The 19,999-nt window shown below is 38.2% G+C and overlaps 1 protein-coding gene across 2 annotated transcripts in view; it reads right to left on the bottom strand.

Moving 5' to 3' along the window:
* Nucleotides 1-19,999, bottom strand: part of AFG1L (AFG1 like ATPase) — a 205,459-nt gene that overhangs the window by 118,692 nt on the left and 66,768 nt on the right. For both annotated transcript variants that reach the window (XM_058734887.1, XM_058734885.1), the window contains exons 5-7: nucleotides 12,270-12,371; nucleotides 10,963-11,093; nucleotides 612-711 (exon numbers count right to left, since the gene is read on the bottom strand). In XM_058734887.1, the coding sequence (XP_058590870.1) occupies nucleotides 612-711; nucleotides 10,963-11,093; nucleotides 12,270-12,371 (333 nt within the window). The remainder of the gene's footprint in view (nucleotides 1-611; nucleotides 712-10,962; nucleotides 11,094-12,269; nucleotides 12,372-19,999) is intronic.

Raw genomic sequence — 19,999 nt, 5'->3', positions numbered from 1 at the left:
CTGTATCTTCAGTAAACCCTGTTCTCACTTTCTGGTGTTTTGTATTTGATTTCTATCCTGCGCAAAGTCAAGGATCCTCTTGGCTGGTCCTGCAAGGCCCCCTCTGGGTCCTCAAACCTAGCCTTCCTGCTGGCATCATTTTTTTTCCTTAATGTTTATTTATTTATTTTTGAGAGAAAGAGATAGAGAGTGCACAGAAAGAGGGAGAGAGAGAATCGCAAGCAGGTTCCACATGGGGGCTTGTGCCCGACATGGGGCTCAAACTGTGAGATCATGACCTGAGCCAAAATCAAGGCATCGGATGCTTAACTGACTGACCCAGGCACCTCCCAGCATCATTTTTTGATACAAATATATGATATATCTAAAACTCAGAGAAAAACAGCAAGTACATCAAACACAGGGGATGACATGGGTTTAACTTGCGAAGAATATAAACATTTTTCAGACACAAATACCAACTGATTTTTTAGATTGTCTGTTATAAAATGAATGATAAGCAAAGTCATCAGATTCTATTAACACAATAAAATGAGTATAAAATTATGGATTTTTCAAAGCTTGTTATTTTCCACCTAATTGGATGAGACTAGCACAATGTTTGTTTTTACCTTCCGGTGGCCTGTTGGATGTTGCCACAACGACGACCCCATTTTTGAACAGATTTTCAAAAAGCTGTTTCAGAATCATGGCATCAGCAATGTCAGTGACCTATGGACAACAACACATTTGTTTTATTTTATACTCACTTCTGCTCTAACAAATTTGCTAATGGCTCATCTTTTTTTTTTTTTTTTAAGGATGGAAGTGAATTCCAAGAGAAAAATTCTAATTATCACCATGAAGAAAAGAGCAGATAATTAAAACCATAAAAGAGTGTATAGTAGTCTTTTAAACTTGACTCTTTTTTGCAAGCCTATCATTTCTACCCAAATTATCAAATGGTTCTGTGTTAACTTCTTTTATAAACTACAGGTGGAAAGCATAGATAATTGTCCTAAACATTTAGGAAGTCTAATTAATTAGAGCTAACATGACCAAATCCCTCCTCCTGCTCCCATCACAGACCCCATCCACCGCACCACCCCCTTCCCACCCAAAAAAATAAAAAAAAGAAGAGAGAGAGAAAGAAAAAAGAAAAAAAAAGAATAATAAACAGCTGATTGAGATTTCTAATACCTTTCTGGCAAAGGTCCCTGAAAAGGTGACTTTAAATGGTCATGGGACTTTAGAAATAAGGACAAATAGCCAGTGAGACATAATCAGCTGCTGTTGAAAATAGAATGATATGACATAGATACTATTGTGCAATTGTTGCACAAAACAATTCAACAGATGGCCCATCACAAAAATAAGCAATTTCATTGTTCTTTTTAAGTGCCTTCTATTACTGTCCATGAATAATCAAAAGGCACTGCAGTCACTTCCAGCACAGCCAGCCTCTGCTAACCTTCGCAAACACAAATATTCCTTCTATTAAAAAGGAAAAAAATAAAAACCTTACAAGAATGGTTAATACAGGGCTTTAAAAAATTACTTCTGACAAAAGCAGAAATGCATAATATAGATTAAACTGTTCCACCTAAGTTAGAGATACATAGAGCTACCTTTTCTAAAATTATTTTTAAAAATCCACAATTAACAAGTAAGCTTAAGAACTTTTTAAAAAGCTTTTTAAAATCACAAAGAAATACAGAAATTAAGGAGGGAAGGCAGTTGAGTTCAAAAACAAATGTACAGTGAAGGTAGATATTAATCATTGTTACCTTCCCTTATAAATATAATAAAATGGGTTTTAGATCCTTCTTAAGTAAAGCTATTTTGATCTTTCTTTAATGGCATTTTAGAAAATAAAATTTGTTTTACACTCACAAAATAAATCACACAATAAATATCACATTCTTATTTTTAACCATGTTAGAGCATAGAAACTGGGGGATTCTTTCAAATTAGATCAAAATACTGAAAGTTACCAACTAACTGACAACAACCACCTGGGCTACACAGGTCTCCATCTCTTTTCTCTTTTCAGGTGATTATCTTACACAAACGTTACATTATTTCCTTCCCACCTGAACAAAAACAAAAAACAAACCAGAAAACGGGGCTGTGCACACAGATCTTTTTTTGCTGTCTCAAGCTCTAACTTTAAAACATTAGCTAAAAAACTACTGGAGACTCCTTAAATTAAAAAGACTTCAGGAACTTACAAAGTGGTGACTAAAATGAAAAGTAGTATTTAATTATTTAAGAAGAAAGTGATACTATTAAATTTGGAGCTTAGGTTCACTGTCAAATTTTGCTTCCACAAAAATACTCACAGAGAAGGCCCCTTTCAAATGCTTAAACACCCGTGGCATTTCTGATGAGAGAACAAACAAGCTTGCAAATTTCAGAAGCAAGTGCACTTTTAAATTAGATTCCCAATACACTGACTTTTAAAAAGAATGATATCAATTAAAAGTTACCAATTTTAGAAAATAAAAATTGTGCTTCGACTATCTTACTAATGTTGAAAAAAATTAAAAACAGCTTTTGTGCGCTAAGGTTCAGAAAAGTGAAGAGACATTTAGCTTATAACATACTGCAAAGATTTAAATTGGAAGTTGAAGAAAGCAAACTATTAAAGACTCGTGGTTGAATTATCATTTGTTGTTTTTGTATTACGAAATGTTTTTGCTCTATCAGAGTAAATTAACTTGGAGAAGCTATGGCTAATTAATAAAGCAGGAGTCACTTGGTGTAGCCGGGTGCCAATGTATACTCTTTTGATCTTGTCCCCGCACTTGTTCAGCTTTGCTGGGGAACAGTAATTTTACAGTATAAGTGAACAGAAGACAATTGGCCACACATTCTTGGAGAGCGGGCTTTTTTAGCACCCAGCATTTCATTACCACCAGGAACAAAAGAGAAGGCTACAGATTACCAATAAGGGTAGTCTGCTAATACAGAGAGGGGAGACATTTCATTAGCATTAAAGAGAAAAGATTTTTTATGACCTAGAGTTGCTTTCCATTATGACTCACTTAAGTAAAAAAGGAAAAAAAGAAAATCTAATGGTTAATTTACATATGTAAGTGCTCGAGTCTCAGTCACCCACTGATTGGTACAGTGCCATGTAATGAGTGACAAACATAAGCATGCATTATCAGTAATTAGTATTAGCACAAAAATAAGCACCTATTTTTTATTAGCAGTTTTTAATAGCTTTTCTGTTTTACAAAAACGGTCAAAACTATTTTTTAAATGATATTGATAGCTTACAGAGGAGAATTTTGCATGATATTCTGCTCATCAGAATTCTTTTTTTTGTTTGTTTTTAAGACCATATTAGTAAAACATCCATCCAGTGTCCCTGAAAGGGACAGGAAGAAATAACATTTTTTTTTTAAATCGGTTTCCTTCAGTATTGTATACCTTCAGATTCATAAATGATGTAATAAGAAACATAATCATTCAAAGTCAACACAATGAAGACCCTACAGAAAACTCTGAGGAAAAGCTGTTCTTTTATTTTAGCAACTAAAACACATAAAAACAACCTACCTAGCCAAATTTCTCAAACAAAACAAGAATAGTATATTTGATACTACAGGCAAAACTGAAATGCTATACTTAGTTAAAATGACCAAGCTGATGAAGAATATATTCTGGAAATGTAATCTGAATGCTACCAAAATATAATTTTTAAATTCCTCAAATTCAAGAGCACATGTATTCTTGATTTTAAGCAGCAATAATTCCCATCCAGCTCCCTAGTAAAATAAATATTATATTAACACTACCAAAAGGCCAATAATAACTAGTTAAAAATCAAGACTACTAGTAGGATTCAATTTTAAAAGTGATGTGATGATTGTAGACATATGGCTGTTAAGAAAAAAGGGCCAAAAAAATTATTTTCTAGAAAATCAGCAATGTATTATACTAGACTTAATAGGCTTAAGGATAATTTTTAGGTTCTGTCATTAAAATATCTACTAAAAGTCAACTCAGCTCTAGATCTATGTATTTAAATATATAACACAAAACATCATATACCAAAGAGAACATATAACGTAGCTGTTACTACTAATGAATCAGAGCACCAATGATGAATTCAAACTGAGTTATCAGCTGTGTGACCTTGGACAAGTTACTTAACTTCTCTGACCCTTAATTTCCTCATCAATATAATGAAGGTAGTAACAATACCTACCTTGCAAAATTGTTATGATCCTTAGAGTAAATCCTCAAGAAATGTCAGCTGTATTATCTATGTATGGTATATATGCTAGTATAATTGCATATTATTTATATGTAGCTGTATAGAATTTTAGCTATAGAATGATACTTAGCATAGTACAGTAGTTAAGAACATAGTCCCACAGTACTCAACAAACAAAAACTAATGTTATTACAGAATACACATAATGGATGGAATGTAAGCATTCCAATAAATGGCATTGTCTCAGTTCATAAAAGATGAATTTTAAGTAGTTAGTAAATAAACATAGAAAAAATCCAACTATATTATTACTTAAAGGAATAAATATTAAAACAATGAGATGCCACTTTTCATCTATTAAATTAGACAAAAAAGTTAAGATAATTCAGAATGTTGACAGGAAAAATTGTGGGTAGTTATTATACATAAGAGAAGTGGAACTTAGTTGGGAGACTAGCTCAATATTTATCATTTGGTACTAGATTTATTCATTCATTCATTCACTCACTATTATTCATTCATTCATCCTCAAACACTGTTCTAGACATTTGAGATACGTCAATTAAAAACAGATTCCTGGGGCGCCTGGGTGGCGCAGTCGGTTAAGCGTCCGACTTAAGCCAGGTCACGATCTCGCGGTCCGTGAGTTCGAGCCCCGCGTCAGGCTCTGGGCTGATGGCTCGGAGCCTGGAGCCTGTTTCCGATTCTGTGTCTCCCTCTCTCTCTGCCCCTCCCCCGTTCATGCTCTGTCTCTCTCTGTCCCAAAAATAAAATAAAAAATGTTGAAAAAAAAAATTTAAAAAAAAAAAAAAAAAAAAAACAGATTCCTGGGTGTCTGGGTGGCTCAGTCAGTTAAGCGACCGACTCTTGATTTTGGCTCAGGTCATGAGCTCACGGTTCTTGGCATTGAGCCCCGCATTGGGCTCTGCACTGACAGTGGAGGACCTGCTTGGGATTCTCTCTCTCCCTCTCTCCACCCCTCTCTCACTCTCTCAATCTCTCAAAATAAATAAATAAACATTAAAAAAAAAAAACACAAAGATTCCTGCCTTCAAGTTTACATTGTTATGGAGGAATTATATAAATAGTAAACATAATAAGTAATATATTATCTACCAGAAGATGATATGTTATTTTTTTAAAGAATGGTTTTAGGGTGCCTGGGTGGCTCAATCAGTTAAGCATACAACTTCGGCTCAGGTCATGATCTCATGGTTCCTGAGTTCCAGCTCACGTCTGTGCTGACAGCTCACAGCCTGGAGCCTGCTTTGGATTCTGTGTCTCCCTCTCTCTCTCTCTCTCTGCTCCTCCCCACTCACGCTCTGTCTCTCTCTCTCTCTCTCTCTCTCACCCTCTCTCAAGAATAAATACATGTTAAAAAAAATTTCTTTAAAGGATAGTAAGGGACACTGATTAATGGCAAATTGCAATTTTGTAGGAATAGGTCTTGTTAAGGAGGTAACTGAGCAAAGATCTGAAGAAGTGAGAGACTCTTAGGGGTATCCAGGAGAGACCATCCCAGGCAGAAAGTTCAGTGCAAAGGCTCTGCTTATTTGTTCTAAATTGTGTGGATGTTGGGGATTGGAATGCTGCTGCAGCAACATTTTGGAGGTATCCTTTTATCCTCTTGAATTTTGGAATGAGAGACAAGGCGAGATTTGGAGCAGAAATAATCCAGTTTTGGTGTGTTGCAAGAGCTTCTCTAAGACCAGTGGAACACAGTCCAGATATTAAAACTAGGAGATCCAGGTACTGCTCAGTGATCATCTCTGCTCTTAAGGGACATATTCTTGCCCTTATCCTCTTGCTTTCCTGGTTCTTCTCAACAGTGGGTATATGCAGATATTGGCCTTTTCTTGCATACAGGGTCTTGCATACAGACTCTAGGGCTTGAGTCTGGAATTGTAGAGCAAATAAAAGAGCAAAACTACTAACATGTTTCATCCTAAGACATGCAGGCCAACTTTCTTAAAAGCAGAGAGTCTCTCATGTTGTCAACTCTGACATACCAGAATGCTTCATTCTAGTAGCATTTGGGATTAAACAAAGGCAATCAATTTGGTATTCAGTCTTGTTTTACCATCTCTGAGCAAATTTTCTTCAGAGCCCTGATGGGAAAAAAGCATTTGGTTTAACACCTAAATCTATTAGCTATGGTTCCCTAATCTATGAAAACAATAGGGATGGAAATAGTAGGGAGCAATGAGCAAGGCTGAAAGTATAGGAGATAAGATCAGAGAGGAAGGAGGCAGGCTTGAATAAAAGGAATGACACTATCTTATTGTATTCCATCCCTCCCCCCGGACCCCCTACTTAGAGTTTAAGCCTTTTTAAATTGGGTTTTCTGTTACCTGCAGTCAAAAGCATCCTAAGAGATACCTCATCTCTGGGATCTTTTGTCTTTAGTTCATCAGGTAATTCTCCTTCCACTGGAGGTACTGGATTTTATATGAAGGAAGGTGACATTTCCTCACAGTACTCCTATTTATGCTAGCTTTTACAGACCACAGGGAAATAAATCCCTACCACTAAGGCAGATAAGAGCAAAACAGGAGTTCCATCCTCATCGAGACTGCTTGCAAGAAACAGGGACAGGAGATTCAGATAAAGAAAAGGGGTTTACTTAAGACTCCAGGATGCATGGAGCGCACCTGGGTGGCTCAGTCAGTTAAGCGTCCAACTCTCGATTTCAGCTCAGGTCAGGATCTCACAGTTGTGAGATCGAGCTCTGCATGGGTTCCTTGCTGAGCGTGGAGACTGCTTAAGACTCTCTCTCTCCCTCTCCACCACTCCCCTCTGCTTGCACATGCACATGCTCTCTCTCGCTCTCGTGCGCTCTCTCTCTCTCTCTCTCTCTCTCTCTCTCTCAGAAATAAATAAATAAATAAGAAGGATGGGAACAGCACTGTTAGCACCTACCGGGAACCGGAGCTAAAGATTGGCTTCAGAGCATAGGTAGCTCTGGAGAGCTCAGCGGCTGTCCAGGGAGCAGCCTTGTAGTCTTCCCCCTAATGGGATTCAGTTATTTCCTAGGTCTCTTTGTTCCTGTTTCATTACTGTGCAGGAACTGCCCTTATTTCATTACTGTGCAGTAAAACTGCATTTTACTTGAAAGACATGAGATGGAGTATATGATTGGCTCAATCCCCAGGGCATACCAAAAAGTGCAATATTGTTGACAACCGTGTAGGCTACTCAGAGATCAGATGTCCAGACATGGTCCATTTGACTGTGGGTCAGATAGGGTCTTATAGTATGGGATAAGGTTCTTTATTTAAGGCAACAGGGATGGATGAATAAACAAATGAATGAACATCAAACCAACTCTGGTCAGGGCAGGTGATGACAGTTCCATCAGATCCATTCTCTCTTTGTTGACAAGTAACATTTTACAGGCAAGGGGCCTGTATCCCCCTTGATCTCCTTAATACTTAATTTAAAAAATCATTTTAACTGCCTGCCTTTCTTTTGCAAGACTCACTCATTTGGAACATAAGTATCCTGAGAGTTGCTTTTGTTTCCTTCTTCCCAGCCAAGCATCAACCTTCTGAAATTGGAACTCAATGGAGAATGCCCAGTGCAACCAGACAGGTTTCTGTTATCACCTCACTATCAGGGCAACATTATGACTTTCCTAGTTTTACCTTCATGAGCCCCTTCCTCAATTAGAAAATACATTTGAAAATATGTGTGTTTATATACATAATTGTATTTTATGACTATGTTGGTGTAAAATATATACAGATACAGACAGATACAGGCTGAATTCATGATGATACATTCATTTTTTTCTTCAAATTTTAAAAGAAATTAAAATATTTTCATGGGGTCCTAAAAGTATCATGGACCCTACCTAAGTACTGTGCCTCCTGCACCTCATGGGTAATTTGGCCCTGCTTGCTATTAATCTTCTCAGGATCTCCTTTGCACAACCAAATTTTCATTACTTCCTTAGCTTCTTAAATAGTCTTGTCAATGGTCATCATGTCACAGAAACAGGCCAATCTTTTCTCTGAAAGTTTTAAAATTTACACATTTTAAGTTAAGGGTAATGATTTTCATACAATACCGAGGAAATTCTGATGCCTCTATATCCTCATCTACATAATGAATATCATAACTATTTTATAGAATTAAATGAAGCATATAAGAAAAATTTGTAAACCATGAATCATTTTACAAAGGTTGGGTGTTAGTACCCTTTTTAAAAATTTTAACTTCAGAGGTGCCTGGGTGGTTCAGCTGGTTGAGTGTCCAGCTCTTGGTTTCGGGTCAGGTCATGTATGATCTCACAGTTTCATGAGTTTGAGCCCCACGCCAGCACAGAGACTGCTTGGGATTCTCTCTCTCTCTCTCTTTTTTTCTCACTCTCTCTCCCTCTCTCTCTGCACCCCGCCCCCACTCATGCTGTCTCTCTCAAAATAAATAAATAAACATATAATTTTTTTTTTAATTTAACTGTGCCAACTCAATTTTATTTAGGGAAACTGTGGTTAAGAGACTCATAATGAGGAAACAAGAGAAATGGCCTTCCCTGATTGATTGCTGACTTCTGTTATTGAAGACAGCATAACTGTCAACTTGGTGCTACTTTTAGAACTAGGGGTACCTGGGTGGCTCAGTCGGTTGAGCTTCCGACTCTTGGTTTAGGCTCAGGTCATGATCTCACAGTTCGTGAGATAGAGCCCTACCTCTGGCTCTGCGTTGACAGCTCGGAGCCTGCTTGAGATTTTCTCTCTCCCTCCCTCCCTCTCTCTCTCTCTGTCTCTGCCTCTTCCCGGCTCACACGCATGCTCTCTTTCAAAATAAATTAATTAAAAAAAAAAAAAAAAACTAAATGAGGCCCTTTTCTTTCTGTAACACATTGGTGTACTTAGTACACTTCTTCAGAGTAGTAAGTAAACATTTATTGCCCATCAGCCTTTCTTCTGAAGACCTTTGTAGCTGTACAGTACAAAAAGTGAATGCCAGGTTGTCTTAATAGACTGAAGGGAAAATGAAATAAAGATTCCTCCCCCTTAGATGGCTCAGTGTAACACCATTCCTGGCAAAAATTCTTCTTTCTCTTCTCTCATAAATCAAAACTGCTCTTAGATTAAGTGTATCAAGCTACTAAAGGAGACTTCTCATGCCTCATTTGGGATAAAGGCATCCTGGCCTCTTATCTTCCCACCAACCCAGGTTTTTAAACACAGAAGAACAAGAAATAACTCACTACCAATTTAAATGCATCATTTCAGAGAATCTTAAAACTGTTAAGAAACTTTACAATTCAACTAGGACGGCTCCCTCCCTTCATCACAAATATGTCGTGAGGCTTAAATAAAATGTGTGACTCACCAGGGCCCACCTCAGAGTAGGCACAAAGTGTTAGCTTCCTACCCTTGAAAGTTCTCTGGGCCTTTATTTTACGCAATCAGACATGGGAATTTCTGCACTCAGCTCCAGAAATATTATTCAAAAGCTTTGGGAGTGAAACTTTTTTTTTTTTAAGTTTATTTATTCTTGAGACAGAGAGAACAAGCAGGGAAGGGACAGAGAGAGAGAGGGATAGAGGATCCAAAGCAGGCTTCTGTGCTGACAGCAGAGAGCCTGATGTGGGTCTTGAACTCATCAACCTTGAGATCACGACCTGAGCTGAAGTCAGATGCTTTAACTGACTAAGCCACCCAGGCACCCCAGTGATGCCCTATTTTTAAATTTATATTCAGTACTTATGGTTTTTCTATTTTTATTCCAATAACCAATTGCTCTTCTGATAAGCATTATAGAAAAATCAACTACTGCATTTCTTTAGTAAAAGAAAGCAGTGAAATGAGGAAATAATTGTTAACTAGAGTATCTGTTGTTGTTGGTGGTGTTGTTAAACTCTGGGATACAGAAAAAAACATAAGACACGGTATTTGCTGGCATGCCATATTTGCTCTCATAGGAAATAAAGATCAGAAAGTAACATATTACCAATTTAAGCGTACTATTTCAGAGAATCCTAAAACTAGAAGAAACTTTAGAAGTTCAATGAGGGCGAACTCCCTCCCTTTATCACAAATAAGTTGTAAAGTCTAAATGAGATGAGTGAATCATTTGTTTTTTTATATAACGCTTTCAAAAAACTTCAGGGGTGCCTGGGTGGCTCAGTTGGCTGAGCGTCTGACTCTTGATTTCAGCTCAGTTCATGATCTCACAGTTCATAAGATCGAGTCCCCGAGTCCAGCTCTGTGCTGACAGCACACAGCCTGCTTGGGATTCTCTCACTCTCTCCCCCTCCGCCTCTCATGCTTGCTTGTGTGTGCACACTCTCTCTCTCTCAAAATAAAAATAAACATTTAAAAAAATTTCAAATATCTTTAGACATTATTGTGTAATCAACATTATCTCCATTGTGGTATAGGGGAAATGTAAATCCACTGACTGTAATATAGGGGAAGGCAAACTTTTCCTATAAAAGACTGAGTAGTAAATGTTTTAGGTTTTGCAAGCCACATATGGCCTTTGTTGCATTTTCTTTTTCTTTTTGAAAAGACTCTTTAAAAATATAAAAATCATTCTTTTCTCGGCCATACAAAAGCAGATGGGCAAGATTTTCCCTTTGCAAGCCATAGTTTGCTGACTCCTGGACCAGACAGTAAAATAAAGTCATAAGAGGTAATGTGTCAAACCAATTTATAAAACAATGATAAAATCAAGAACAGAATTTAAATCTTCACATATCATTCAGCATACCATTCTACATCTATGAAATATCTCTACCTTACCTGAAACTCATCAAAACATAAGAGACATGCCTCTTCGCTGATTTCTTCAGCTATGGGAGCTATCGGATCATATGATTTAGCCATGAATCCCGGTTTCCTTTTTGGCAAACTCTGTTTAAGGCGGTGTATTCCTTTAATGAATAAAATTAAACACAAATCAAATATTGTATTAATAGTCCATTTTAGACAACTATAACATATCTTTTAAATCTCTAAATGAAATCTTAGCGTAAACATAAAAATTAAGTGTAAATGCCACATAAAATCAAATGTGATTATTGAAAATTGGTTGCACTTTCTCTACCTCAAAATAAGTTGTTCACTTATTCATACAGTCCCATGGCTGTAAGGACACTTTGTAGTCATTCCATCCCCCCTCTTTTCAATCACTTCAGAGATGACAAATGATAGGCTAGATGACAAGATGGTAACTAGATGGATCAACAGATCAGTCTTACCGCTGAGGATTTCAGAGATGGAGGCAGAAGAGGTGATCCTGCCCTACATCTAGCATACATAATCAGGATGCTTCCTGGTCTCTAGCCAGTCCCACTTCACTCATTATATGTGTACTAAATGCTGAAAGTATTAGAAGAAAAATACAATGTTCCCGCCCTGATGAGGTTAGTATAGCTGGTAGACAAGTAATGCAAAATGAAATAACTTAAGAACACCAACAAAGCAGGGCGCCTGAGTGGCACAGTTGGTTGAGTGTCTGACTCTTCATTTTGGCTCAGGTCATAGTCTCAGGACTGTGAAATTGAGCCCCAACTGAGGCTCCCTATTGAGCAAGGAGTCTGCTTAAAATACTCTCCTCCTTCTCCCTCAGCTCCTCCCCCACTTGCACACACTCCCTCGCACAGAGCTCGTTCTCAAAAAATAAAAATAAAAAATTTTTTAAAAAGGAACGTTGACAAACAATAAAGCATGCCTACAAGTACATGAATGCCTACATGCTAAGGTAACACAGAGGAAAGGACCTAATCAAGAACAACTTCTCCAAATAAGTGAGTTTTTAATATTTCTTATTGACCCTTAGTAGAAGGAGAAAATACCTGACCTTCATATAGTAACTTCTCTTCTCTTATTGGGAAGTACTGATTTTGAATCTGTCTTTAGGGTCAACTCTAAATACACTACAAATCATTTCAATATAGCACAAAACAAATGAAACCAAATAAAACCTTACTTTAAGCAAAATCTAATATTTTAAAAGATTAAAAGAGTAAGAATTTTAAAAGATGAAGAAAAGTATTTTGTAGTGTTTGTCCACTTAAAAACCCCTTCTTCTAGATCATTTAACTTACTTTCATGAACATCTAGCATGAAACCATGAAAATGAACCCGTTTCTTCCTCTTCATTTCCACATAAGCATAAAACATGTCCATCACCATTGTTTTCCCTGTACCTTAAAAAAAAAAAAAAAAAACTATTAAACAGTATGTACTGATTGCTCTAATGATTGTTCATTAGCTTTGGGATAATGAAACCACACTCTTCTACTGGAAAGCTTAAGACTATGTTACTTTTTTAGAAAGGAGTGTTTATTTTTTATGTTAAACCAGCTAAAAATAAAATGTTGACATTGCTCTTTTCTGTTAAAATCCTGTTATTAGGAAATATGACATCTAGTTAACATTACAGGGGCTATTTCTCCCAGAGAATTATGTAAATAAACTGGTAAGATTTGCAGATTATTCATCCTTCAGTTTCTCTTCCAAAAGACATCAATATGAATAAATAACTTTATCAATTAAATAAATATTTATGGCTTTATTGGGCCATATGCATAAGGAGTGGTCTTAGGCACTATGGGAAATTTGAAAATTAAAAATTAAAAAAAAGAAAAGATTAATATCTAACATAAATTCTGAAAATAAATAATACATGTATGTTAGAGCTGGAGAATTGCCAATAGAACACTTTTTCTATAGGTTTATCTTTATTTCTTCTTGCATATCCTACAGGATTTCCTTTATAAATGTTGATATTCTCTTTAAGTTTTTTAATTCCAGTAAACATACAGAGTTAAATTAGTTTCAGGTATACAATACAGTGATTCAACAATTTTATACATCACCTGGAACTCATCATGACAAGCACACTCCTTAATCCCCATCACCTAGTTTATTTCACACATCCCTCCACCACTTCTGCGCTGGTAACCATCAGGTTCTCCATAGTTAAGAGTCTCTTTCTCCGTTTGTCTTTTTTCCCCCTTTGTTTTGTTTCAGCTTTTTAAGAAAGTGTTCTTAAAATGTAACACTTTCTTAAAAAGCTTAGCACCTAAGTCTTTCAAAATGAGGCCTACTTGAAGAAATTCTAATATAGTTAACCCTTATAATTTAATTATCTAATATTCAACACACCGAAATTTTTTAAATTTTTTTTTTAACGTTTATTTATTTTTGAGACAGAGAGAGACAGAGCATGAACAGGGGAGGGTCACAGAGAGAGAGACACAGAATCTGAAACAGGCTCCAGGCTCTGAGCTGTCAGCACAGAGCCCAACACGGGGCTCAAACCCACGAACCATGAGATCATGACCTGAGCCGAAGAAGTCGGACGCTTAACCAACTGAGCCACCCAGGCGCCCCTCAACACACCGAAATTTTTAATCACTGTGATTGCTTTAGTAATCAAAGAATCACATTTAACAAAGTATCCACAGAAAGTCTTATTCCCTCACAGGAAGCCCAGAGCTCTGGGGACACTGTTGGCACTAGAGCTCGGTTCAGACCCAGCATTCCTCAGCAGGCCCAGCCAGGCCAGGCTGGTGCTCTCTCTCACCCTCACCACTTTCTCCACCACCACTCTACCACAGTGCCCATCCTCTCTTTGCAGGAGCTACGCGTATTGATAGGCAGCTGAGGATGTAAAATCTGAGCCTTAAATCTATTTGGCTTTCCTCCACTTCACATGACTTTGAACCTATGCCACTGGAATTACCAGAAAGTTTTTTGTATATGAAAGTACAATTCACCAAACACATTTGGTCACTAATAAAGAGATCAATTAGATTTAAAAATAATTTTTTGTAAAACCATTCAGTATAACATTTCTTGATACAGTAAGTGGCAGATTTTAAATCATTACATTTATGCAAAAAATAAAGTTTCAAACTCTGCTGCATGAAGCACAGTATACTTGTAGATCCAGAAAAAAAGTCATGAATTATCTAACCAAAAATGTGAATAATATATATTTGAATGCAATCTTTGTGCTAACACTTTAAAAAACAGACTTAACAGCACCATCATATAAAACGTTTCTGGAAATAAAAGCAAAAAAAAAAAATCAAAAAAAAATGATAAATTAGGCTACATGAACTTCAACCTTCTGAATATCAAAATCACTATAAATAAAATTAATATCTTTATTTATACAATCAATATATTGTTACTGAACACCACGTGTGAGGCCCTATCATGCCTCAGGATCTAGTAGTAAACAAAACGGACAAAAATCCCAGCCTTCATGAAACTTTAAAGATTGACCTTACGTATCTTTAAAATATAAAGAGCTCTTAAAAACTATAATGGAATTGTGTATTTTGTTTTGTTCTGTTTTGTGGTCTGTCCTAAATCCCTTCCTTCTGCAAACTCCTCTACTTAGCATGATTGTATGAGGGTATTAATCACAGGACGGGCCAATCAAAAATACCCCGTTATCATATAAATTGTGGTCGGCCCTGCAATCAGCATGTACCTAGGTTAGGTCAGTGTTATCCAGGGTCAGTGAACATAGGTTCTGAGAATGACCATCATCTCTTTTCTTTCTGAAAGAGCAACCTAGAAAATTCCAGAAATCTTTTCTATAACCGCAAAAAATTGTGACCAAGAATGAATCCAATGACAAACCTGTGAACAAGAATGAAGCCAAAAAGGAAAGCAGGACAAAAAAGATGAAGGAAAAGGGAAATGGAGGGAAAGGGAGAGAGATCCCTAAAACATTATTTAAGATAGTAAATATAGATCTACCCTCAGTTCAATCAACTTAATTCATTCAACTTAATAATTATAATTAATTAATTATTCAACCGAATAATTAAACCAACCTTTAAATTCCTCCTCTGGTTCAGCTAACTCAACTGCCTTTTTTTCCCCGCTACAACTGAAAGAGTACTAAACAGTAAAGACTCAAGAGGGGAAAGAAAAAAATAGATGATCAATGAGCAAAAAAAAATATGAGTATTCAAATGACACAAAAAATATAAATACATAGCTTTAAACATATTTTTAAAAGTTTAATTCTACCAGAAATAAAAAGGAATACAAATTAAAACACCAATTATACAACATTTTTATACTGGTGACGATGTAGGAAAACAAGCACTCCGATACACTTCTGGTGGTAGTATAAAACCAGCCCTCCTGGGGGCGCCTGGGTGACTCAGTCGGTTAAGACTCTAGGTTTCGGCTAGGGTCATGATCTCACAGTTGATGAGCTCGAGCCCCATGTAGGGCTCTGCGCTGACAGTGCAGAGCCTGCCTGGGATTCTCTCTTTCCCTCTCTCTGCCCGTTCCCCGCTTGCACATGTTCTCTCTCTCTCTCTCTCTCTCTCTCTCTCTCTCTCTCACACACACACACACACACACACAATAAATAAATAAAATTAAAATAAAACAAACAAAAAAATCCTTTCTGGAAGTCAGTTTGGCAGTATCCATCAAAAGGTAAGTATTTAAAAATACTCAGAACCAAAATCAATAGTATAAGGAGATTTTTTTTCCCCTAAATTACTTCAAAGCTCAGTCAAATCCCAATCAAACTCAACTTAGGGGGGCACCTGGTTGCTCAGTCAGATGAGCGTCCGGCTTCAGCTCAGATCATGATCCCATGGTTTGTGAGTTCAAGCCCAGTATCGGGCTCTGTGCTGACAACTCAGAGCCTGGAGCCTGTTATTGATTCTGTGTCTCCCTCTATCTCTGCTCCTCCCCTGCTCGTGTTCTCCCTCCCTCTCTCTCTCTCTCTCTCTCTCTCTCAAAAATAAATAAACATTTAAAAAAATCAATTTAGGAGTAACTTGACAACATGATCCTAAAGTCAATCTCTTGGTAAAAAAATAAAATAAAATAAAATAAACAAATGCCTATCAACAGGAAACTGGTTAAGTGAATTGTGAAATGTTCATATAATAAAATATTATACCCAGTAAAATGAATGAGGTAAATCTATATGTTCTGATATGGCATGATATCTAAGACCCATGATTAATTAGAAAAAAATAAAGCACTTAACATTTGAGTAAAACAAAACACCCACACTTTTAAAAATTCTGCTGAGCAGTTAATTTCTTTTTAAAAAAATGTTAAAAATGTTCTAAAACAAGATAAGTAGCAAGTAATAGAGATGGGGGGGCAAAGACAGGAAGAAGAGAAACTACATAATACAAATATATTATGAAATTAGAGAAATTATATTTGAGTGGTACTGAATTTTTTAAAAAATCAACTAAACCAATTAAGCAGATCTAAGTATATATAAGAGTGTATATGAAAAAAATAGTAATTGCTAAAGACAAATGCTCAACCATTTGCAAAAAATAAAACTAGACCTCTACCATCACATTTCACACCAAAATTATTTCCAGATGAATCCAAGGTGCTAACAAATATGAAAGACCCAGCAGATAACATGTGTGAACATTTGTATCACCTTAGAGCAAGAAAAGCTTGGCAATGTGTACCAAGAAAATGAAAACATTTGAGAGACTATGTGAGAGTAACTGGTTCCAGACTTGCCATCCCAATGTAAACAACTAGAAAACGGGATGAAATACATGAAACTAATGTTTTCAGACACTGGAAAATAACAGTACAAGACTCTGATCCATGACGGAAGGAAAAAACAAGATGAGCCCTAGATCACTCCAGCTTTTGGCTTGGAGGCACCCTCCAGACTGCTGAACAGAACAGAGGAATCCAAGCAAAACACCCACGACTGGCTGAGATGGGCTAAGTCAGATCAGAATTAGGAGTCCCACACAGGTGAAATTTGCAAGGCAAAGTGCCAGGGAAAAGGAAGCTATGAAAGAGCTCCAGAAATCAACATGAGGGTATTCTTGAGTCTTTGGCTGAATACTAGCTGCTCATGTGTAGGGTGATCCTCTACGATGTGAGGCAAAGAATGGCCACCAGGGAACTGTAAAATGAACAATTTCCAGAGATACTGAACTCATACGACTTGAATGAATGTCCAAAGAAATACGCTGAGAAAGAAAGGAAAAAAAAAAAAAAAAGGCCAATCTCCAAAGGTTACATACTATGCCATTTATGTAACATTTTTGAAATGTCAGAATCTTAGGAACGGAGAACAGATTCGTGGTTTCCAGGACTTAGAAACAATGGGTGACTAGGTATGGTTATAAAATTATGAGCAATACAAGGGACTCTTGCGGTGACAGAATGTGTAGTCCCTTGACTGTGGTGGTGGATACATGAACCACCAGGTGATAAATTATATAGAACTAAATACACACATACATAAATGAGTACAAGTAAAACAAGAAATTTGAATGAGATCAGTGAATTGTATCAATGTCATTCTGTTTGTGATGTTTATACTGTAGTCTTTGTAGAATGTTACCTTTGGGGAGAAATGAGTAACATTACACAGATACCTCCATTATTACTTCTTACTAGTATATGTGAATCTATTAATTATCTTAATAAAAATTTCAATTAAAAACAACTTCAAGGGGCGCCTGGGTGGCTCAGTCGGTTGAGCGTCCGACTTCAGCTCAGGTCACGATCTCGCAGTCCGCGAGTTCGAGCCCCGCGTTGGGCTCTGGGCTGATGGCTCAGAGCCTGGAGCTTGCTTTCAATTCTGTGTCTCCCTCTCTCTCTGCCCCTCCCCCGTTCATGCTGTGTCTCTCTCCGTCTCAAAAATAAATGTTAAAAAAAAAAAAAAAATTAAAAAAAAAAACACCTTCAAATAAATTAAGCTGGCATGTAAATAACTTAACCCCCTGCCAAAATAAAATTTAACATATAAAAACCATACAATCATCACACGTGAAAAAAACTCAACACACATTTATGATCAAATCTCTCAGCAAACTAGGAAAAGCAGCATACTTTCAAACACATAAAGGACAAAGACAAAAGAAACCTACAATGAAAAGATGCTCGATATCACTAATCATTTGAGAAATGCACGATGAGATACCACTTCACACTCATTGGGATGACTATTATTTTTTGAAGAAGAAAATAACAGGGCGCTTTAGTGACTCAGTTTGTGAGACTGAGCCCCGCATCCAGCTCCGCCCTGAGCATGGAGTCTGCTTAAGATTCTCTCTCGAGTTGGAGGGAAGATGGCGGCGTAGGAGGACGCTGGGCTCACCGCGCGTCCTGCTGATCACTTAGATTCCACCTACACCTGCCTAAAGAACCCAGAAAACCGCCAGAGGATTAGCAGAACGGAGTCTCCAGAGCCGAGCGCAGACGAGAGGCCCACGGAAGAGGGTAGGAAGGGCGGCGAGGCAGTGCGCGCTCCACGGACTGGCGGGAGGGAGCCTGGGCAGAGGGGCGGCTCGCCGGCCAAGCAGAGCCCCCAAGTCTGGCTGGCAAAAGTGGAGGGGCCGGACAGACTGTGTTCCGACAACAAGCGCGACTTAGCGTCTGGGAGGTCATAAGTTAACAGCTCTGCTCAGAAAGCGGGAAGGCTGGAGGACAAAGGGAGGGAGAGCTGCTGAGCCCCGGACGGCAGAGCTCAGCTTGGCGGGGAACAAAGGCGCTCCTCAGCGCCATCTCCCCCTCCCATCCCCCAGCCAAAATCCCAAAGAGAACCAGTTCCTGCCAGGGAACTTGCTCGCTCCGCGCAAACACCCAACTCTGTGCTTCTGCGGAGCCAAACCTCCGGCAGCGGATCTGACTCCCTCCCGCTGCCACAGGGCCCCTCCTGAAGTGGATCACCTAAGGAGAAGCGAGCTAAGCCTGCCCCTCCTGCCCCCGTGCACCTTGCCTACCCACCCCAGCTAATACGCCAGATCCCCAGCACCACAAGCCTGGCAGTGTGCAAGTAGCCCAGACGGGCCACGCCACCCCACAGTGAATCCCGCCCCTAGGAGAGGGGAAGAGAAGGCACACACCAGTCTGACTGTGGCCCCAGCGGTGGGCTGGGGGCAGACATCAGGTCGGACTGCAGCCCCGCCCACCAACTCCAGTTATACACCACAGCACGGGGGAAGTGCCCTGCGGGTCCTCACCACTCCAGGGACTATCCAAAATGACCAAACGGAAGAATTCCCCTCAGAAGAATCTCCAGGAAATAACAACAGCTAATGAACTGATCAAAAAGGATTTAAATAATATAACAGAAAGTGAATTTAGAATAATAGTCATAAAATTAATCGCTGGGCTTGAAAACAGTATAGAGGACAGCAGAGAATCTCTTGCCACAGAGATCAAGGGACTAAGGAACAGTCACCAGGAGCTGAAAAGCGCTTTAAACGAAATGCAAAACAAAATGGAAACGACGACGGCTCAGATTGAAGAGGCAGAGGAGAGAATAGGTAAACTAGAGATAAAGTTATGGAAAAAGAGGAAGCTGAGAGAAAGAGAGATAAAATCCAGGAGTATGAGGGAAAAATTAGAGAACTAAGTGATACACTAAAAAGAAATAATATATGCATAATTGGTATCCCAGAGGAGGAAGAGAGAGGGAAAGGTGCTGAAGGGGTACTTGAAGAAATTATAGCTGAGAACTTCCCTGAACTGGGGAAGGAAAAAGGCATTGAAATCCAAGAGGCACAGAGAACTCCCTTCAGACGTAACTTGAATCGATCTTCTGCACGACATAGCATAGTGAAACTGGCAAAATACAAGGATAAGGAGAAAATTCTGAAAGCAGCTAGAGATAAACGTGCCCTCACATATAAAGGGAGACCTATAAGACTCGTGACTGATCTCTCCTTTGAAACTTGGCAGGCCAGAAAGGCTTGGCACGGTATCTTCAGTGTGCTAAACAGAAAAAATATGCAGCCGAGAATCCTTTATCCAGCAAGTCTGTCATTTAGAATAGAAGGAGAGA

Source organism: Neofelis nebulosa, chromosome 6 (assembly GCF_028018385.1).
Source record: "Neofelis nebulosa isolate mNeoNeb1 chromosome 6, mNeoNeb1.pri, whole genome shotgun sequence".
NCBI classification, from domain to species: domain Eukaryota; kingdom Metazoa; phylum Chordata; class Mammalia; order Carnivora; family Felidae; genus Neofelis; species Neofelis nebulosa.
Note: the sequence above shows the minus strand (reverse complement) of the source record. Positions and strands in the feature narration are given on the sequence as shown.